The sequence below is a fragment of the Apteryx mantelli genome, chromosome 7, assembly GCF_036417845.1.
Source record: "Apteryx mantelli isolate bAptMan1 chromosome 7, bAptMan1.hap1, whole genome shotgun sequence".
Taxonomy (NCBI): Eukaryota; Metazoa; Chordata; class Aves; order Apterygiformes; family Apterygidae; genus Apteryx; species Apteryx mantelli.
The window spans coordinates 29,451,800-29,473,211 of NC_089984.1; the positions used below are offsets into that span (position 1 = coordinate 29,451,800).

General features: G+C 55.1%; 1 protein-coding gene across 3 annotated transcripts; it reads left to right on the forward strand.

Moving 5' to 3' along the window:
- Positions 1-49: 49 nt before the first annotated feature.
- POLL (DNA polymerase lambda) lies at positions 50-11,958 on the forward strand. Of its 3 annotated transcripts, XM_067300157.1 has the most exons (9): positions 50-330; positions 609-776; positions 1,055-1,352; positions 2,030-2,198; positions 5,322-5,645; positions 6,247-6,420; positions 7,304-7,432; positions 9,413-9,581; positions 9,984-11,958. In XM_067300157.1, the coding sequence occupies exons 2-9, from the start codon at positions 662-664 to the stop codon at positions 10,346-10,348; spliced, it is 1,743 nt and encodes a 580-aa protein (XP_067156258.1). In that variant the 5' UTR covers positions 50-330; positions 609-661; the 3' UTR covers positions 10,349-11,958. The 3 variants fall into 3 exon arrangements, with proteins under 3 accessions (XP_067156258.1, XP_067156257.1, XP_067156259.1); XM_067300156.1 differs by having other exon boundaries at positions 50-776; XM_067300158.1 differs by having other exon boundaries at positions 50-776; positions 1,058-1,352.
- The last annotated feature ends 9,454 nt before the right edge of the window (positions 11,959-21,412 follow it).

Below are 21,412 nucleotides of genomic sequence, written 5' to 3' on the forward strand. Positions count from 1 at the left end.
TCCGCCCGCCGCCCGGAAGCGCCGCCATCGCCGCGGGCCGGGCCCGTCGGAGAGCGGCGCAGCGCGGAGCCCCCGCGGCCGCCGGCGGCTTCCCCCGCGGCTCCCTGCGCGGCGTCCGGGCGCGGGGGGCCTTTGCCAGCTCTGCGGTCCCGGCTGGAGGCGGATTGGGGGCTCCTTGCGGCGGCCGGCCGCGGAGCTGCCGCCGGGGGTGTTTCCCTCGCGGAAAAATCCGGGCGAAATCCAGTCTTGGGGCGGGCTGGAAGGAAGGAAGGAAGGAAGGAGGGAAGGAAGGAGCGAAGGAAGGAGCGAGCTCCCCGTCGTTAAAATAGTGTGCGTGTCGTCCCCCCCCCCCCCGGTCACGAGCACCTGCTTTTAGTGGTTTCCAGGGCACTCGAGCAGGTTCGTCTTAAGTGGCTTTCTAGCGGTTTCTGCCTCAGATCCTCCTGAAATTCTGTGTTCCAGGTGTTTCCCTCAGGGCGTGCGTTTTGGGAAGGTAGCGCCGAGAAGCCCCCCCCCCGCCAAGCCCACATAGACCGTGAGCCAAACGAGCGAAGCTTGGCTTGTTTTGCTCGCGTGATACTGTTCTAAGCAACCTTCATCTTTTTTAGCGGTGTCTGGCGTTCGCAGCGTTAACCTCCCCCAGGGAAGCGGTGCGCAGCCTATGGAGCCGCGAGGGATTGTCAAAGCCTTTCCCAAGAGGAAGAAGATGAGGGATGACTCGTGCAAGAGCGTCCCTCCAAAGATCACAAAAGGGGAAGGAACAGGGGCGCCTGAGGGTAAGTCCAGTCTGCCCACGATGCGCATATAATGCTCGTATCCCAGTTGTTAACTGGAGGTGCGGTTGTCCTAAAGGCTTCTTCTGGTCCAGGTGCTTTTCCTATAGAGGCCGTGGTTGGCAAGCTTTGGTGTGTCCAGCTACAGGCCTGCGGCTGGCACCCCTCAAAGATTGCCTGCCACAGTTGGTCCCAAGGAGTCCCACGTGAGATATGTAGCCCGGCTGCTTTGGAACAGTCTTTCTCTCACACTGACCTCTTGCCCCCATGTTTTTCCTCAGCAGAGTGGCTGAAACCAGTTACCGCCTACGTGTTGCGAGCTGGTATTGGCCAAGCTAGGGCAGAGATCTTCCACAAGCAAATTGTCCAGAACGGGGGTCGGGTCCTCAACCAGCTCTGCTCAGAGGTGACGCATGTCGTTGTGGCTGAAGACATGGACAGTGATCGAGCCTTTCGGCTCCTTAAATTACCCAAGCTACCTTCAGGGTTGCAGCTAGTGAAGGCATCCTGGCTAAGTGCTTGCATTAGAGACCAGAAGCTGCTGAGTACCACTGGCTACAGCATCTTTATCCCTCGCAGGTATGCAAATCCTAGGCTGTCGTTCTTCCCCACAGTGCCTCTATTCCAAACTGAACTGCACTGGTATTTCACCTTTGCTCAAGATCTCAGACTGCAGCTCATTACAGGTCCCTTGGGCATGGCTCAAAGTAATTTCTCCCCATACAGTTCATGAAATTTAGTGGCTTTGTGACTAGTTGCTGGTCTGTGGGGTAACAGAACTTGGAGTAGAGCCCAGGAATGCTAACAGGAGTACTATTGCTTGCTACAGGTGCTAAAGGCACCTCTTCCTAAACCATCAGTGATAGCAAGAAGATTTTTTTTAGAAATGCTGAGAATTAAATGCTGTTTCTTGCTTATTGCAGATGAAAATTAGAGAGAGAACTGACTACTAGGCACATGAGGAAACAAGGAATGGAGCAGCAGGCAGCTGCAGGTTAGGATCAAAACATATTGGCAGAGCTTTGGAGGAAGAGTCTAATACTGAGGTACATAGGAGTGGAAGCTGCAGGTCAGCGAAGTGAATGGAAACTGGGTGATTGAGCCAAGACCAGAGTAATGAATCTGTGGTCCGAGAGAGCAAAATTCATATTGGTTGTTTCCTCCATCCCCAAACAGTGCGGAAGGATTTCCTAGTCAAACACCTGGGGGCTGAGAAGTCTTCCTGCTCCTATGCTAAGGCATCTGATCCATGGCAGGTACCTGGAGGAGGGAGAACTGCAGAAACAGCAGCAGCAGAAGCTCCTGGCTAGCAAAGAGATCCAGCCCCAGGCAGGCGTGGGAGCTGTGAAACCGAAGGCTGAAGCATGCTTGGGGGATTCCTTGCCGCAAACCCTGGGCATCCTTGGACAGCAGCAGCCAGCTGAGGTGAGGCTTCCAGCACAGGCCGTTCTTATGAATGGGTCCTGCATACTGCTTTTGTTGGCTAAGAGCATCCCTGCAGTGCTACAACGCCAGAATACCTCAGCGAAGTAAAGGTGTTTGGATATTTCAGTGGATTGGTGCTGGCGGATTTGGGCTGCGGACATGGTTACTGCTTCTCTTTGTCCCTTTTAGTTGTTAAAAGTGGAAAAAACACTCCTTAAATTCCTGTCTCCATCAAAACATTTCCAGCAGAAGCAGTCCTGGTGCTTTGATCAGGCCAAGGCTCACTCTGGTGATCATGTTTCCTCTGCCTCCTTTTGGGGAATATTCCCTGTCTGAGAATATCTCCCTTTCAGGAAACTCTGATATTTCATCTTGTGTTCCTGCTTGAGCCATGCTGACCCATTCTCTGCTCCTTGGCAAGCACCCCACTCAGACACATGTGTAGTGGATCAGGTTGCCACTCAAATGATTGTGTGTTGTGCTTAAAATATCCATGCTGGGTTATTAGTGGCCTCTGCTGTGAGTCACCTTCTCCAGACCTGACATTAGCTTTCTTTTCTTTTTCTGCATTTTGCTCAAGTTTGCTGAATTTTTTTTGGAGTTGCATCATCCAGATTTATCTGTAGCAAAGTTACCCCAGACCTCTGAGAGCTGCAGCCGTATCGTAGTGCTCTGATGCTGTGTTTGCCAGCACGCTCCAAAATCACAGCTGCTGATTCTGTTTCATAAAACCCTGCAGTTACTCCCTAGCTGGCAGCCCACTGAGGGCTCCTTTGTTTTGGGCTTTCCCTGTCTCTTGAATGTGTGTGTGAGGGATCCCTTCTCAGACTTACTATCCAGCATGTCACAGGCAGAATTGGCTGCTGCTTTCTAATCTCTTCATCACCTTTGCTGTTACCCCATCTTTGTTGTTTCTGGTAACTCTGGTTAATTTAGTGACAATCTTTATTAACGAATCTCACCGTTAACTGAAGGAAAGGGCTTTTGTACTCTTACAGGTCCCGTGGCAGCTGCCTTGCTTTCTGCTCACATTTACTTTAGTGGTCGGACAGCAGTTAGAGTCGGTGTGAAACCTTATTGCTTTTTTTCTTTTAAGTTGTTTCAAACAATGATATTTTCCGTGGTTAGTATGTGCAGTATGCACAGAACCATCTGTAGACCCTGGAGCAAAATCTCTTGGCCCAAGCTTAGGACAAGGTAAATTTGGGGAGGAGAGAGGAATCCACTGAATATACTTTAAAGACAGTGCCAACTGCTTTTAAGACCTAGCTACAGCAGAAAAGCTGAAGCTGAACTCTTAACTTGGAAATAGCCTTCATTTAAGCGCAGAGTCTCTTCTAGCTTGGGTGGATGTTGTTCTCTAGGATACGGTGAGTGTTCCGGTATTTTACACTGAACAAGGGCTGCTCCAGGAGGTTCTGTGTTTGGGTGTGAGCTCTCTGTGAGGGAACCCTGTTACCAGTCGGTAGTTTCCTGCAGAGCAGCATTTGCAAGTTGTGCCAGTTACTCACTGACTGAATTGTGGGGCTGTTGCTCCAAGCTGCTTGCCTCCTTCTCAAGTGGTGTATTGCCTCAACTGCTGGCCTTCAGCTGCTATCCTGGGTCCTGTGCTCTGCTCCAGACAAACCGTGCACATCCCATTCTCACCCAGCTCTAGCACACAATGGCAGTCAGCTGCTGTAGGATCCGGAAGTATCTTAGAAGCTCACAGGACTAGTTGAATTTGCACGTGTTTTTGTAAGGAATCCATCAGCTTTGGCAAAGCATGGAGATTCTGGGGTTTGTGTGCCATTTCACCTCTCTGACACTGCTGTCTGAGAAAGTGGGAATTGCATGCTCCGACTTTGGAGACATCTGCATAGTGCTGGGTTGTGTGCTCCTTAAATGCTCTTAAGGCACTTGCTAGCCAGTCTGCCTACTCTAAGGCTTTGTGGCCCTCAGAGGGAAGAGTGTCCTAAGGGAGTCACACGTACAAAGTTTCAAGGTGAATAAAACTAGTTTGTCAAAGTCTCAGTCTGACCCATTTTGCAGAGTTTGTAAAACTAGGTTACAAAAGGGAAAGCAAATGAACATCCTGTCTCTTCTCCCTAAAGACTTCAGCTCTATCTTGCAGATCCTGCAGGAATTGTCTGGAGACAGCCAGACTCCCCAGCCAGCAGAACCAGAGGCTGGCTCTGCCTTAGTCATGCTGACACTCATCAGAAACTCATAACAGGACTTCTGTGCCACATGTAACTGCAGGGCTGATTTGAAGTTGCTTTCACAGTAGAGGAGCTCTTGGCTGTTCTTGAGCTCATGTGTTTATACATCAGGAGAGAGGGGAACCCCAGTGAGCAAAGCAGGCTACAAAGCCTCTGTTCAGCTTCCCACTTCTATCCCCTTTTGTTCCTTACCTGAAGCCAAGGCTTACTGTTTTGTTTTTTTTTTTTTAAGTCCACACAGAGGCATCCTAATGCTGAGGGTATCAGCAAATGTATACATTGGTTCTTTCTTCTGTCACTGAGGAATGTGGAGTCCTTTGTCTCACTCCTCCCTCCCCCTTTTCTCTTGCAGATAGCCATGGGGAAAAATGGGGGGTGGTTATTTACTACCCTGGTAAAATTTTTAGTCAGTAACATGTAAACAGAGTTCAACACATATCTCCTGTGATTTGTGTCAGGGGTGGAATATGTTGAGTCTGAGTGTGAGAGGTGTGTGCATGCAGCCACCAGACCAGCGAAAGGTTTCCCTGTGGGAATAGGGAGTCAGGAGTCCCCAGGATGGATTTCAGCATTGTCATACCAAGCTGTTGGCAACTGTTGCTCATTTAACCAGTGTCTTACCTCAGTTAGGTCTCAGAGGCTTGGCCATAGGAGGTGCATATGTATTTGGATCACAGCTGGACAGCAGTCTCTGTCTCCTGCGTTTTGTGCGTCAGATGCGCATGTAGCTTCAAAGGATGCCTACCAAGCTTGGAGGCATTAGGATCTGTGGTGTGCATGTAACCAAGAACTTCCAGAGACTGCAGTTTGAGCATTGCGTGCCTTGGAAGTTGGTTAATGCCCAGGAGTACCCTGTGCCAAGGGGACATATGTAAGGCATGCAGTTATTCTCATGTGGCTACTTTTCTACCTTTCCCTAAAGAAAGTCTCTGATGATGAAGACAGTGAAGGAGAAGACGCTAGTGTCACCCAGGGAGATCTGGAAGCACTGATTTCTGGCTGCTACCCTCTGAAATCATCGGAGGAGACTAGTGACAGCTCTTCCACAGTGGCCCAGCCTGTCAGCAAGTGGGTTTGTGCTCAGTCCTCCAAGAGCAAGAAGGAGAATCACAACCAGTGTATCACAGAGAAGCTGGAAGTGCTGGCAAAGGCCTATTCTGTCCAGGGAGACAAGTGGAGGTCTCTGGGCTACTCCAAAGCCATCAATGCGCTCAAGAGCTACCACAAACCGGTCACCTCCTACCAGGTAAAACACCTTCCCAGAATGGTGGAGCAGGGAGATGGACCTAGCATCTTGGCTCTGTTTTGAGCCAAATCCCTCCCTTTTTCTCGTTGTGGAATAGCTTATTTTCAGGCCTTGGGAGTTCCCTGCTGGGAGGGTTTTGATGAAAGTTGTGTAGCCAGTACAAGTTGTATTCATTAACCACCTGCAGTGTTTTCAGATCACCAGAAAAGTAGAGTCTGAGCCTTTTAAGGCCAGATCTGAGCGCCCATGAAGGAAATGCCTTCCCCTGCCGCAATGCAGGGACATTTACGCCTTCCCCTCAAGCATCACCAGACGGCAAGCGCTAGAGACAGTATACAAGACAAGGTGGATCTGGGCCTGATTGACTGCGTTGGTCCAGCCATTAGGTGTGTCAGTGTTTCAGTCCTCTTCCGCACGCTTGTCTTTCTCCACTTGGCATTGAGTATGTAAGGCTGGTGCAGAGAGGACAGCAGCACACAGAACTAGTCCTGCCACTTATCAGTTACTGTTCAGATGAGTAGCCAGGCTCTGAGTGGATAACAGCTTTCCAGCTTGTCTGTGGCCTTCACTTTGCCACTAACTCCTCTGGTTCCTTGTGTAGGAAGCCTGTAAAATTCCTGGGATTGGGAAGCGGATGGCAGAGAAGATTTTGGAGATCTTGGAGAGTGGGCATCTGCGCAAGCTGGATCACATCAGCGAGAATGTGCCCGTGCTGGAGTTGTTCTCCAACATTTGGGGAGCAGGGGTCAAGACAGCCCAGATGTGGTACCAACAGGTAAGTTTAGTGCCTACACAAGAGGTTCCCAGACTATGGCTTATAAAACCACTTCTGACAACAGGAGAATTGCCATCACAAATAATTTCTGGTGGCCAATATTCAGGAATGGGCTTTGGGTCTGGTTTTACAGGTGGAAATACGAGGCTTGGTTCCAGTGTGGGGGTGTTCAGTGGAAAATGAAACCCATGTGCCTGGGGCTGAGTTTGGATGGGGAGGGGGGTAGAGGATGAAGATGTGCAATAGAGGGAGATGGGGAGCACAGTGCCTTTTTGGTTAGCATCACTGCTTGGGGCTCATCTTGTGCTGCTCAAGTAGCGTAGCAATGACATTGCTGAGAGCCAGCCCTGGACAAGGACATCTTGGCCATGAAAGCTCGTGATCCAGTTGCTGGTGTGCTGGCCAGTTGGCTGCTGTAGCTGCTGGTCACATGAGTGATCAGCCCACTGGGTGGGCTCTTTCTCTAAAAACAGTTTGTTTTCTGAGCAGAGTTAATGAAACCTGCCTTTCTGTAGTGTTTGGTGTTGTGATTGGATTCTTTGTTGTCTAAAATATGGTTGTGTTCACACTGTATACTTTCCTTTACTTACATCACCTGTTTTCCAGCAAGCTGTAGGAACACCATGCCTTAAGAACAGTACCCTTCTGTCAGGTTTAGTTGAGATTCAAAGTCATTGTGGAGTGGAGATTAGAGGTGCCTATGGGTAGTGGGATTGCTTAAATCCCTTCTCCTTAGGAACTAGACCATAAGTGATGTGATCTCAGAAGCTGTGCCTAGCCTGGAATTGAGAAAGGTTGAATATAATTCCCTCAAATCTTAGTTGAAAGCATTTGGAGTAGAGTCTCAGCAGATGTCTGAGTATCATCACACGATCTGAACCAGGGCTTCCGGACACTGGATGATATCCGCACCAAGGCATCTCTCACCAGCCAGCAAGCCGTGGGACTGAAGCACTATGCGGATTTCCTGGAGCGCATGCCTCGAGAGGAAGCTGCAGAAATAGAACAGACTGTGAGTAGCTTGGCCCCAGCACCTCAGAGCGCAGTGACTGCTGGGCTCTGATGGGAGGATGCAGGCTGTGGAAGGGTCCCTCGCTGTTAGAGCTGAGCTCTCCAGCACCTCCTCTGAGTGGTGTCAGGTCTTGGGGGACCCTTTTTGGACATGGGCACAAAAAACACCTGCTTTACTAGTAGGAAGGTTCAGTTTGAGTGCCTGGCAAGGAGGAGGATACTTCCTGGGCATCAGTTCCACACCCTGCCCCTGCTTTGGAAAAGGCTGCATTGGCATGGTGGGATGACCAGGTACCCAGCTCCCTTCCCTGTCCCTCATCTCCTCTGAGATACCTTGGCTTGCAGCCAAGGCCCCTGAGCTGTCTCCATGGTGCTTCTCCAAAGGAAGCTGTGAACACTTTGTGAGCACCCTGTGAGCTGGCTGTCAAGCATAGTGTCGGAACAGGGGTGTCCTAATTGGAAGCAAAGGGGGTTCAGGCTGCAAATGGGTGCTGCTTGCTCTAGTAAGCCATGATGCTCCAGGGTCATGGGGTGCTAAGCCAATGTGCCCTAATGTGAGCAGAGAGCTAGGGGAGACTGTCATTGCTACCCCCGTGCTCTCTGATCACCATGGAAGCAGCAGCCAGCGTGACACTGTCACTCGGCCACAGGGCCTGGCCACGAAGAATACCCTCCTGCCAGGCTCCTGCTGGGGTGTCAGTCCCGTGTGCCGGATTAGCCGTTTCAGCGGTGAGTGGTCCTTTTCCCAGGCAGGCTGGGTCGAGAAGGTGGCTCTTGGGAGTGGGTCTATTGTTAGCTTGATGGGATTACTGTGCTCCCCTCCATACACACGCACACACCTCCGATCCAGGCCCAGGAGAGAGAATAAGGGATTAGTCACTGTCTGTGCTGCCTGTCACAGGGAGATCTGAGGAGCTTTTAGGTTCTGGGGTGGGGCTGGGAGTTTTCTAGAAATCTTCATTTAAAGTCAGAAGGGGGCAAGGGCACCAGAGGAGGAGTTGCTCCGCATGAGAAAGGCCTGTGGCTTTTTGGAGCACCTCTGGGGCAAAGGTTAATGGTTTTATCTCTTGCTAATGAAGGATGATCCTAAAGAGTGACAAGGGGCTGTGGGCATGGACACAGCCTTTCTGAACCCCAGCCCCTGTGATGGCCTCGTCAGTGGGCCCCTAATTATTTGTTGCCAGCAGGGTGATTGGCACAATCAGACAGGGAATACTTTGCTGCTGCCCGGGGACCTTCTCAAGCATTTAATGAATGAAGCCATCAGAACTAGCAGTTTGTGCAGAACGGGGGCTGGGGTCCAGCCCAGAGGTGGCTGCATTATGGAAAGATCTGCTTATATATGGCTGGTTGGCATCCTTTCAGTCTAAAATGCTGGGATGTTTGTGGTTTTCCTTAGGAAGCCTAGCTCTCCTTCAAAGGCAAAGACCCAGGCAGGAGTGGAGTCCAAGGGGCGCTTGCAGATTCTCTTCTGTCTTGGGTCCTGCTGAGGAGACTTGCTCTGAACCCATCTCTGCTTCAGGGATCTGTGACCATCTCATGTTCAGCTGATTCTCCTTGTGGCCAGCGGGAGCTTTGCCCTCCTGGCCCACAAGGAGAGCTGAAAATCCTCTGCCCTCCTGCTTTCTCAGAGACTGAAGCCTCTGGCAGGTTGTGCCCTACCCTGCCAACTCAGTGTTGCTTCATCTCTCAAGCTTGGCCCGATGACCGATGGTCAGCTTCATAGCAGCATCACAGTAGACCGTTGTATTGTATGGCTCTGGGCTGGGCAGAACTGTGTGGAAGCTACCCAAGCTCATGTGGTTCCTGGTAGCAGGCTGGCTTCCTTTCCAAGGCAGTTTGCTGTTTGTTAAGCATTTGCTCTGTATGGAGGCCCTAGAGCTGCAGGGTAGGGTATGAGGGAGGGTGCAAGATAATTTTCAAGAGAGGGATGAAGAGACCTGGTCTCGAACTCCTCATCCGTCTCTTTCTATTCTTGAAGGTCAGACAAGCAGCCCTGGCCCTGAACCCTGGGCTTGTGTGTGTGGCATGTGGCTCCTACCGTCGGGGGAAGCCCACCTGTGGCGACGTGGATGTGCTGGTCACTCACCCCGATGGGCAGTCTCACCGTGGGGTGTTCAGCAAGCTGCTCGACAGCCTCCGCAGGAGCGGTAAGAGGGCTTGGGGGCTGGCACAGGATGCCCAAAGCAGCCCTCAGCACGGGCAAGCAGGAGCTGAGGAGGCAATGAGGTCTGAGCTACAAGTGAGTGGCATCCATTGAGGGGCAGGCGATGGGTTTCCCGAAAGGCAGGATATGTTGTAAATCCTTAGAGTACTGTGCCTGGCTCCTGGCCTGTTCCGGTGGCAGTTCCCCAACCAGCATTAAGGAGGGAGTATTGCTGCAGCTCAACACAGCTTCTCCTAGCTGTGTGGGGCTGTCAGAGCTGAGGCTGGTTTTGGGGACCCTGCAGCACATTATGGGACACTCCAGTTGCTTTCTGGATTATGGGAAGCTTTGGGGGGGTCAGTCTTTGCCTCTCAGCCCCTTCTCTGTGTCTGCTCCCTCTCCCCAGGCTTCCTCACAGACGACTTGGTGAGCCAGGAGGACAACGGCGATCAAAAGAAGTACTTGGGGGTGTGTCGTCTCCCCGGGCCAGCCCAGCATCATCGGCGCCTGGACATCATCGTGGTGCCTTACAGCGAGTTCGCCTGTGCCCTGCTCTACTTCACCGGCTCGGCTCACTTCAACCGCTCCATGCGGGCCCTGGCCAAGACCAAGGGCATGAGTCTGTCGGAGCATGCCCTCAGCTCAGCAGTGGTGCGAGGCCCTCGCGGCGTTAAGGTGGGGTCTGGCCATATCCTGCCTACCCCTACTGAAAGAGACGTCTTTGTTCAGCTGGGGCTGCCTTACCGGGAGCCCTCAGAACGGGACTGGTGACACAATGTTGTCACCCAGCACCCTGTGCCTACTGCACTGCCACTGTTTTGAAGGATGCTGATTCCCCCAGTGCTGCACTGTGTTGACTACTGGCTGTGTCCCCCCCAAAACGGGCTCTGCACTAGCGCGGAGCCTTGCTGCTAGCAGAGCTTTGTGACTTTACCCAGCAGAGGGCGTGGGCTGAGACCATGCTGGAAAGTGCTGCCTGATGCTACATGCATGCTTTGGGGCCCCCAGCTCTCAGGCAGAGCCTGGCTGCCAAAGAGACTTGCTGCTCTTCAGCTACCCTAGCGCAGCTCTCCCATGTATCCCCGGGGAAGCCTCAGAAGGCTGGGCTGGAGAGCCTTGAGATCTGACCCCTCTCGGTGCATGGGAACGGAGGAAGTGGGATTCATCTCTCTCTGCCTGAAAATCTCTGGCCTGAGCCGTGTATAAAGGCAGCAGGGGTCTGGCCTGGTCTTGAAACAGGCCTTCCCCCTTCTCAGTGCTGCTGGCAGCTGCTACTGCAGAGGTTGCGAAGCTTCCCCCTGTGCTGCTGCTGTGTCCTCCCTCCATCTGAGCTGGCTCGTGTCCCTCTGGTGGGTCTCGCTGCATGGGCTGGGCTGCCGTGACTGCCACCAGCCTCCCCCGGTGCTAGGTAAGGCTTGGGGGAGGCGTAGGGCCTCGGCGTGCTTTGCCTGCTTGCTCCCAGCCCAGCGCGTGCTGGGGATCTGCACTGCAGAGAGCTGTGATCCCCCCGTCTAGGCCCGAGGCCTCTGCAGCTGCCCCTTTCCTCTCAGTGCAGGAGGGGGCATGTGAACCTCGTGGCTCAGGGGAGCTGTGCTCAGGAAGGGTTTGAATGTGACGGCACTGAATGTAACCTGGCAGGGCTGTGTGTTTTGTGTGTACGAGGCATGGAGGCGAGGGGAGGCAGAGATGAGCATGAGGAGCTGGTTCTAATTTGGGCAAAGTTTACCTATTTTATACGTATGGAGGCCAGAGAGTCACCTGTGCTTTGTTGATCAGAAAAGGTGTGTGTGTGTGTATGCGTGTGTGTGTGTGCATAAATGTACGTGCGCGCTAACCCCTTTGATTCCAAGGGAGTGAATTTTATTCCTCAGAAAACCTCAACTATTTTTATATTCTGGAGATGAATTTCCTAGATATTTTCGGTGCTTGGTCTTTGTTACGGGTGTTGCAGTGGTTCCTCCTGGCAGAGGTGCCGCTCTGAGGTGTCGGACAAAGGGTGGGTGTTTCTGTGGTGGGACTGCAGGGCCCGGTCTCCACCAGGGCCTGGCCTGGCCTCCTGCTCCCTTGTCTTGTGGGGCACCTGGCCACCCCCGCCCTGTACTCTGCTGTGCCTGTCACATGCAGTGATAAGCTGTGAGTTTGTTGCCAGGGCATGCGCGAGCGCATTAAACCTGGCGGTTTTGCTCAGTTTCCCTCTGCACTGTCAGTTGTGGCTGTTGGGCACCGGCAGTGGGGCTGGGGTGTTTGCTGGGGAGGCCTCGACCCCAGGCAGTGCCTTTTGTCAGCCCAACCGCTCTCCCGAATATCTGATGGAAATGAATGTCTTTTGGCATGTCTTGGTGCTTTGAAAATGGAAGTGTAATAAATTCCTTATCTTTTTATCCCTGATAACTCTCTGTCCTTTTGCTCTCTGCCCTGCAACTGTTGGGACTCTTCCCTCTGCCTGGCCGGGAGCCCCTCCTGTGCTGGCCTGGCTCCCTGTTCTGGGTGCAGGCTGGGTCAACACAGTGGAGACCTTTATGCTGTTGGGTCACCACTTCTGTCTGTCCAGGCAGAGCAGGACCTGGCTCTTTCCTGACATCCAGGTGGCCATGTGGCAGAGTTGGGGCTGGTTGTGCAGAAGCCCAGAGAAGGGAGCAATCCCTAAGCTCTGAGCCAGGCTCTTCCTCTGGATGTGGGGTCAGGAAGGAAATGCTGTTAGCTTTCCATATGGTGTCGAATATTAGGGTGTATGGGAACTGTCTGCTGCTTTGTCTCCTGTTTTGAACCTAGGGCGCAGCTTGGCCTCTTAACCATAGAAATACTTTGACCAGGGGAATCTGAACAGCCTGGAAGCCAAGGGGATGGGCTAGAAGATCAAAGGGTCTGGGCTGATTGTAGGCTCCGTGCATAGAGATGAACAGCAAGAAGGATGGGCTCAAGAGGGAGATGGAGAAGCTGGAGAGGGTCCAGGACAGCTGCCGGGGTGGGCAGAGGCCAGGGCAGAGGCCTGTGAGGAGAGGTGGGGGTGGGCTGGATTGGATGAAGGGGGATCAGACCCGCTGTGGCCCAGAATGGCTGCTGCAGCACCATCAAAGCCTTGGCCCTGCTGTTAGCACTGCTTTTACTAGAGGGGAGGCCAGATGCAGGGAGGTGTGGGGCTGGGGCTGCTCAGAAGCAGGGCTGTTCACCCAAATTGCCCCTCTGCCCACCCTGATTCAGCCCAAAGGAGAATTCATGCTGCAGGGTTGCACCCTGTGCCCCAGCTCTCATCCTGGGATGTCAGGTTGGTGATGCTCAGCCCTCCCCGGGCTGGGGACAGATGGCAGAGACACCCCCCAAAGGGGAATTTCATCTGTGTGGGGGGTAGTGGGTGGAGGGGGGGGGCAAAACACCCCTTTCTCTGCAGCCAGCAAGGGCCGGGGCTCTGCTGCAGTGAAGCTGGCACCTGAGTGACCCCAGTGCATGCCTATAAAGGGGAGGCTGCTGGGGGGCACCCACAAGCCCAGCCGGCCCCCTGGGCTGGCAGGGAAGGGGCCTGCTGTGTGTGCATGCCTTCCTGCCCCCCAAATCCCTGCCCAAGAGCTGCTGAGGGGGCAGAGGGCCAATGGCTGCTGTGGCCTGGTGGGCCAAGGATGACGGTCATCTCCCTTGGGTGGCTTTTAGTGCTGGTGTAAAGCAAAGCCATGCTCCCTCACCACCTTTGGAGGGTGACAGCCCATCCCCAAAGGACCTGGAGGAGGGAAGGGAGCAGGAGCTGATGCGATGGCACCTCAGGCATCCAGAGGGATGCTGAGAAGGTGTTACTGCCTCAGGGGATGGTGAGAGATCTCTGGGTGCAGGCAGGGGGACGTGGCCCTGCTGTCTTTGACTTGTCCCCTCTACTGATGGTGTTTTGTCCCCAGACCCCTCCAAAGGAGCAGTCAGGCTGGGTCGGTTGTGGAGCGCATCGCTGGGGACACCATGTGTGCAAAGAAGGTACAAGACTCGGAGTCTGGAGGGATGGGGCCTCCCCGGGTGCCTGGGAGGAGGCCTGTGGCTGCAGGTGCTGAGCCCCCGGCATGGGTGCAGGAGGGTGAGCAGTGAAGGTTTGAGGCATCTCTAATGGGCTGTCACCTGGTTGCTGCTTCCCAGGAAGGGGCTCCAGCTATTCCCTGTCCCTGGCGCACCCCCCCTTCCTGCCCTCCCTGGCTGTGAGTCTGATCATCCTGAAAATTAAAAATAAACCCAAACACAGCAGCACTTCGAGAGCGAGTGGGAAGATGGGGAGCGGGGCCGGGCGCTCAGCTCCTGCCACGAAGCCCCTTGCTGCCACCCCCAAACCCCGCACCCAGCCCTGCCCTGTGCCCCTCCCCAGCATGGGCACAGACCGGGGGCTGCAGGCAAATCCCCCCACATCAGGCCCAGGGGTAAAAAGAAGAAAAAGCCCAGGCAAGTCCTTGCAGCGCTAGCCATTAGGCAGCGTTTCCCACCCCTGGTCCCTCTCCCGTGGGGAGGGCACCCGTCCTCCAACCCCCGTGCTAGCCCCAGCGCAGGGGTGGGAGAGGGCTTTGGGCTGGGGGAAAAGGGCTGCAGAAGGGGCGTTCTGGCTTGTAACGGTGGCACTTGATATTCATGAGTAAATATTTGCTAATGGCAGCATGGCCGGGCAAATGTAACGGAGCTGCTCCCCCCCGCCGGAGCAGGCAGGGAAATGAATATGAATTTATCATGATTAGGTGAACCCAGCAGGGAGAGCAGGAGAGAGAGAGCTAGGTAGGGAGGGGGCGGGCGAAGATGGATCTGTGCAATAAAATTAAATAAGGACACCAAATAGAGTCACTTCTCACACACTCGCCCGCCCTCCCGCGTGCTGGGCCTCTCCCGCCCTCCCTCGCTCCTCTGGCTTTGCTGATTTCTCTCTTTCCTCAAATTTATGAGGCCAATTATGAAGATGAGGTTGGAAGTTCTCGAAGTTCACTAAATGCAAAGTGCGGTCCCTGCTGTTCCCATCAAATTAATTAAGCAAGCGCTATTGATGGCCGGGCGACGTCGGTGCGGCATGGAGTGCAAGGCAAGGGCTGCTGGGGCGCAGGCAGGGGGTGTGTGGGACCTGCTGGGGGAGGGGGGACAGGCCCTGTGGGGCATCCCTGGAGCTGGGGTGTGCAGAGCCAGAGAGCTCCCTGCCTGGGCAGTGGGAACGAGGGACAGAGCAGGGGATGCATCGGCTCCTGGCGTTGCTGCTCAGCATCCCAGTCTCCATTCCCAGGTACTGGTGGTCTCTGCCTGGAGGAAGGTCCACCCAGGTGACAGTGGGGGGGGGGGGGGCTACACAGCCCTAGGGAATGGCTTTTTTGGGGGAGGTCTGAAATGACCCTAGTGTCTACCATGTTCCCATGGTGCTGTGAGATGCCTCCTCCACCCTCGCTGCAGCTCCCGGCACTGAGCATCCATTTGGGTTTGCCTCTGTGGCCCCTGTGTCATTGGGATGCTGTGGCAGAGCTCCAGCAGCATGGGACTGGGCAGGAACAAGTCCCCGTGATTTTCAGGTTAGTCTCAGACGGTGTTCAAATGGCCCACCCTTTGCCTGTCTCTTGGGGGAAAATTCACTCAAAGCAGTTTGTACATCACTCACACGAGTCTCAACACCGGTTAAGCTACAGCAAGTGCTTGAGGTTGCAAAAAAGCTGGTCTTGAGCTCCCCCAAAAGGGCCTAGTATTGAGGCTCCAGAACAAGCCCAGGACATCTCGATTTGGTATGCTGCCTCTCCGTGCCTCAGTTTCCTTCTGCCCTGTATTTCTGGAGACAGTTTGCTCTTTGGGCAGGTGTCTGGCAAACAGCATCCTGGTTCCCAAGGAGCCTTGGTATCATTTATTGGCTGTCAGACATGGCCAGCTAACAGCCCAGTCCTTCAGCTGGGCTAGTCCTTCTGGATACCTGGACAGTAAATCAGGGAAGGGAAGAAGGGGTGTTTGCAGGGACCTGGAACAGTCATTTCTCTGTGCACAGCCCTTCTGGCATAGCAGGTACTGGAGGAATAAGAGCTGTTGGTGCTCTTGGCTCTGTAAAGCTGAACCCTTAGCCATGCTGGCTGCTCCTCAGCCCATTTACGTGTCCATCTGCTGGTTCCTCTGGTCCAGCCCTGCAGCAGTCCTTGATCAGGTGGGAAAATCTCAGCTCCCCTGTCCTGCTCTGTAGGATATTCACCCCCAAAGCAGCCTTGTTTCACTCCAAATATATGTGCCACAAGGCACACACGTGGCGTAGGGACCCTGGCATAGGGACCTTCATCCTCTGACACAACAGTGACAAGGAGGTCAGACATGTCCAGCATGCCCTACATGGGAGCAGGCTTGGAGAAGACCCAAGCACATCCCATGAGGACAAGCCAGCCTCTGTCCATGCGCAGTGGTGGCCGTGTGTCTCAGCCTTTCCTGCTTTTGCTTCTCTTCACAGGATTTACTTCTGCCCTGGTGATCGATGGGCTCTTGTTGGGCTGGAAAACAGCACAAACAGAGGCATTTACAAACCCGCTGTCTCTCCAACAGGGCCATAACTCAGGCTCTCCGTCACCACGGGAAATGGGAGGCAGGCGTTCCTGCTCCGGCTGCAGCGATAGCGCCGATCCTTCCCCTCTCGTGGTAAATGTGTTACTTGGGGATAATTTACTTGCTTATGTCGCGTTTTAAAAAGAAATAGACTGGTGGTGCTGTAGCTCCTGACAGTCGCAGTGTACGTGTGTGGACACACGTGTCTATCCAGAGAGAAAAAAAAAATCACCTAATCTGAATGGTGTGGTTTACAAATGCCTGTATTTTTGGAGCTGGAACCCCGGTGAGGGGTCTCCAGTGTCTAACACCAAGGCTGAGCTCGTGCTGCGGATCTGCCTTTGGGGGCTGTAGCCAGCCACCAAGCTTCCCGACGGTCGCAGAACTGTCCAGTTGGCTTGAACTTAGCCAACAGTTTGGAAGTTATTGAGGAGCAATAGACAGATATGAGCATGCTGTCTCTTCCCCTAATTCACGTTTCCTTAAGAAATTGGGTGAAAAATAGCAAAAAGGGAAAAAAAATTAAAAAAAAAACAAAGTGGAAATGAGGCAGCGCGTGCCTGGAGCAGGGCTGCCAGCAGTGCTGGCCGTGGCTTCGTCCTCTGCAGTTCAGCTCTTGTGAGAAAAAGCAAACCCCGGCTCCTGCTTGCCTCCTCGGGGCCCCGTGCGGCTTCGCACGTGCCCGGCTCTTCCCGGGCCGGAGAGGCTTCGGCTCTTGCCTCGCTCCCGGGAGAAGGTGCCTGCCTGCCCTCGCTGCACACCTTTCGTTTCAGCCCGGCTCTGCAGCGCGCGGAGGCGTGAATCGGGGCCCGTGGGACGAGGGCCTTGCTGGGGACCCCTGGGCTCTAGGTGGCTGCAAAGCTGCTCGAGCAGCTCCAGCCCTGCTTTTTTCGGCTCACGCAGCCGCCGTCCTCACCGCCGAGACGGCAGCAGAGGGAGCTGGAGGACTGGGTAACGGCGGCGCTCGGCGGGCTGGAAGCGGCCCGGCGCCTGGTGCCGCAGGGCCCTCCAGCCTGGGCAGCTCAGCCCGGCCTGGGAGAGACCCTCAGCTTGCACCCAGGCTCATCATCCCCCAGGAGGTAGGCACCCACGTCCGCAGGACGGGCCCTCAGCCCCATGGGTGCCCCCCCCACGGCCCCGACCCTCATGCTTTGCACACGCAAGCATCCCGGTCCCTCCCGGCCCTTTCACACCTTGCCTGCTGGATGCTTGCACGCCCTTGCACACCCACCCACACACCCATGCGCACACCCACACAAGCACACACGCACCCGTGCAGCACACCTGGGAGAGCGGTGGCCAGCCCTCACCTCCCACACTGCTGCGGGCACCTCTCGAGCCGGTCCTCTGCCCCCCTCGAGGCTCTTAGGGGCCTCAGCCCTCCTGTCTGCATGCAACTTCCCCCCCCTTGCCGCTGCGCTCCAGAGGCTTGCCCGACTTCCCTGGGAGAAACCGGCGCCGGCAGCTTTCCTGCAGCCGTGGCGGGTTCCCCTGCCCGTAGCCCGGACACCTTTCCTCTGGCAAGGCCAAAGCAGGGACCCTCCGGTGCTGTTCCTGGCCCTCTGCTCAAGGATGCTGGATTGGGGGGGCTGCTTCCCTCTGCCTGAACCCTGCTATGTCCCTTGTCCCCCCATGACCAGGCCTGGCCACGAAGCGCTCCTGCAGCTGGATTTCCCCCCGACCAGCTACCCCAGGACCCGCTTCCCACTGCTTGGCTCCCTGTTTTCCCTTGCCTGTGCCATTTCCAAAAGCACCGGGCAGGTGCAGGTATCTGAGGCTCTGTTACTGCTTTTAGGTGTCACTATTTGTTATCCCCACCAGGGGGAAGGTTCAGCTTCTGTCGTTGCTGGCTTGGTCCTAGCTCACAAGCCAGATGCATCGGGTCAGCTTCATCCTTGACGTCTCTTTGGGCAGCCGATGGGAGGAACCGGCTCCCATCAGCACGGCTCCCCCTTCGCAGCCTCCTCCTTCCAGGGGCAGGAGGCAGCCCAGGCGTGCTCGCCTCCCCACGGGAATGGCCCAAAGCCTCCCCGTCCTCCCCGCCGTGGCTCGGCAGAGGCTGAAATGGCCTGGGATGGAGATCCCAGGCAGGGGCTGCGGTGAGGGGCAACCGAAAGCCGACAGCAAGGAAACCTGCTCTCACGCAGCATCTCATGAAGCACAACATCTGCCTGCACGAGGGCCAGGACAAAAATCCCCGAGCAGGTAGCTTGCAGGAGATCTCACCTCCCTCCACCTTGAGGAGGTCTTGGGCTCTCTCTGCAGTGCAGTCCAGGATTTGGGGGAAGGCAACCCCCTTTGCATTTCAAAGCAGCACAGACCCTCGTCTTTGTGGCCCTCCTGAGCCCTGTGCATGGGGAGGGGGTGATGGGGGGCAGCTGGCCGTGAGGCTGGCCGTGAAGAGGGGATCAGGCCTTCATCCCCGGACAACAGCACAGCACAGCACAGGGGAGTCCCGCAGCACGTGGCAGGCTCCTGTGGCTCCCGTCCCCCGTCTCCTTGCCCATAGGGAGCTGATTTATGTCCAGGCCAGCCTGCTCTGACCTCCTACTTTGGCTCGGGCATTATAACGAATGGCAGGTCAGCAGAGCTACAGGGAAAGTGAAGTGGCTGGTAGGGGACCAGGGAGGGGGGATGCGGGGCAGAGGGGCCGTCGGGGCTCCTCCTTGCAACGGCACAGCTACCTGGAGCCAGGGATGGCCGCTCTACGAGCCGCAGGGGCTGGAGCAGACCTCGCTCCCAGCCTGACCCCCCTCCAGCCCGGCCCTGTCCCCCTCTCCCAAGAGCTTTTCCTGACCACGCGCTCCTCTTCTTTTGCACGCAGGGAGGCTCCCGGGTCGGCAGCGTCACGCCTGGTGGGTTGGCCGCTCGCTGAGGGGAAACCGAGGCACACACGGATTGATGGGCTTCTTGCACGTTAACAGCAGGGCCAGGGAGACCCCCCAGGTCTCCGAGCCCAGCTCCTGCCCTGCCCAGGCCCTGCTCGGATTAGGGACCAGGGAGGACCTGGCTGAGGCACAGCAGAGCAGGATCTCAAGGTGAGCAGTTTGCAGCGTACCCCCCTGCAGCTCTGTTACTCCGAACGTTTGCAATAAGCCGTGTTTGCTTTCCCAGCCCGACTGGATAACCAGCCCATGAAGACAGGCAGCGACAGGAGCTGAGCTTTGAGGGCACCTCTTTCAGCTGCCACCTCTGTCCCTGCTCGCAGCAACCCCTGCTCTCCCCAACTCCCTCCCTCCAACCTTGCTATTCCCAGGGAAAGTAGTGGGTGTGCGGACCTAGGTATCACCCTGGGAGACAACAGCCGCTGGGGCATGGTCCTGCCGTGTCCAGGAGGCTTAAAGACATCTGGCCCTTCTCTCCTGGAGAGTGACCGGAGGGGGCATCGGCACAGTTGTTACAAATCTGTCAACACCCTGGCTTTGGGGGGGGGGGGGGGAGATGCACCCACCAAGCAGCTGCTGCAGTTCCCCCTTCCCTGCTGCCCGCCCTGGGGTGAAGCTGGCTCGACCTGCCGGTCAAGGTGGTCTGAGCGGTGCTGGGGAGGAACCCTTGGAAATCATATAAAAAGCACCTGCCCGGCTCCAGCAGACTGCGAACCCCCCACTACTCAGGGCTAGGGGAGAGCATTTAAAAAAAGCTACAAGAGCACAACAAGAGCCAAACTTAAAAACAAGTGGCTGTCGGGGAGGTTTCTGACTCCCGAAGTGGTGCAGCAGAGCAGCCCGCAGCTGCACTGCACCAGCTCTCTGCTTGCCCGGTCTCCTGATTCCCAGCCCCTGGTTTTATTTTGCCCAGAGGAGCCCTCTCTGCAGTATTTTTTCCAGGCAGCACGCACTGGTTTGGATGGGTTCTCACCTGCGAGGTGGCACGTGTGATCCCAGGGGCATTACAAAGCTCTGAGGCCTATAGCAAGCCCTTGGGGTGAAAACTGCATCCCCTGCAAGACATCTGCACAAATGTCTCCCTTAACATCAACCCCAAGACAGGGGTCAGGGCCATTTTTTCTGGAAATTGTTGTACCTCTGATGATGGGCATTAAAAGCCTTTGGTTTTGCCCTTATTTCAGGTCGATGTTGCATATGCGACCCAGCCTTGCTGGCCCACTGTCTTTATTATCTGCCGGGGAAGGACGAGGATGCGATGGTGGCAAACCATATTCAGGTAAGACAGGAGGACATTCCCGTGGAGCAGCAACATCTGACTGCCTGCAGCGGGAAGGGCTCATTTTTCGGTGGTGTGCGGTGCCAGGGCCGGGGCATGCCGGCCACCGCCACTGCAGCCGGGCAGGACCCGCTCCGGGAGCCTCTTGGCGCTGCCTGGCCGTGCCGCAGTCGCAGCAGGTCTGTTGTGGTCCCGCCACGCTTCCTGCTGCCTTTGCAAGCGGAGGGGTCTGGCCTGACACTTGTCGTGCTTCCCACAGGGACAGCGCGTTTCTGCTCCCCATTTTTCATCCAAGAAGCTTTCACGTTGCGACGCCGTGGTGAAAGCTTGCAGCCTCGCGAACCAGCCCTCCACAGCATATTTATCGCATCCTTCACGCGACCCCATCGCAGGTCCCTGACATGCACAGCTAATGTTGGGGGGGATTTTATTTTATTTTATTTTTTTTTAGGGTCCATCTTAGGGCTGAGCCAGGTTCTGACAGCAGCGGCTCGTGGCTTGCGTGGTGTCAGCTGTGACCGATCCCGGTGCAGCATCCTAACCCTATCCTGACTGGATAGGATAAACTTATCCCATCAGGAAGCAAGTGCCTTGGTCTGAACCAGCTCCGGGAGCAGGATCTCGGTGCCTTGCTGGCTGGCACTCAGGAAAGGTGATTTGTTTCAGATAATTTCCATGGCCTCTGCACCTATTCTGATCATCGGCTTAAGGACAGCAGGTCAAATCAGAGGCTGTGAGCATCATTCAGCGGAAAATATTGAAAGATACTGCTACGCTTTCCCTCTGAAAAAGCCTAAAAATACCGCCAGGATGTAAAATTTGATGAGTACAGAGAGGTGAGGCCAGACCCGGACTAGCGGCTTTTACTATGGAGATAGGATACCCTGATCGGAAATGGTTGCCATTTGGGATCAGTTTTGCTCCAGCAGTATTTCAGGTTTGTAAAAACCCCATTTGAAGGCCTGTGCAGCATGGAGGGGGCATGGAGAGCTGTAAATATCTGGGAGCTTTAAAGAGCTCCCTGAAATTGCCAGTAAATCACCCAAGGAATCACTTATGGATCCATCCCAAGGAAACTCGGCTTAGCTGTGCATCTAAAAGAAAAAGCATTTGCACTCCAGCGAGCAAAGTGTGGGTGAAAATCCCCACTCAACAGAGAAGTGA

Bases quoted from the DNA above. Each gene is read 5' to 3' on its own strand.
- POLL (XM_067300156.1), top strand. From the start codon at position 662: ATGGAGCCGCGAGGGATTGTCAAAGCCTTTCCCAAGAGGAAGAAGATG. The intron at 6,421-7,303 runs GTAAGTTTAGTG...GATCTGAACCAG, and splicing joins CCCAGATGTGGTACCAACAG to GGCTTCCGGACACTGGATGA. The intron at 7,433-9,412 runs GTGAGTAGCTTG...CTATTCTTGAAG, and splicing joins CTGCAGAAATAGAACAGACT to GTCAGACAAGCAGCCCTGGC.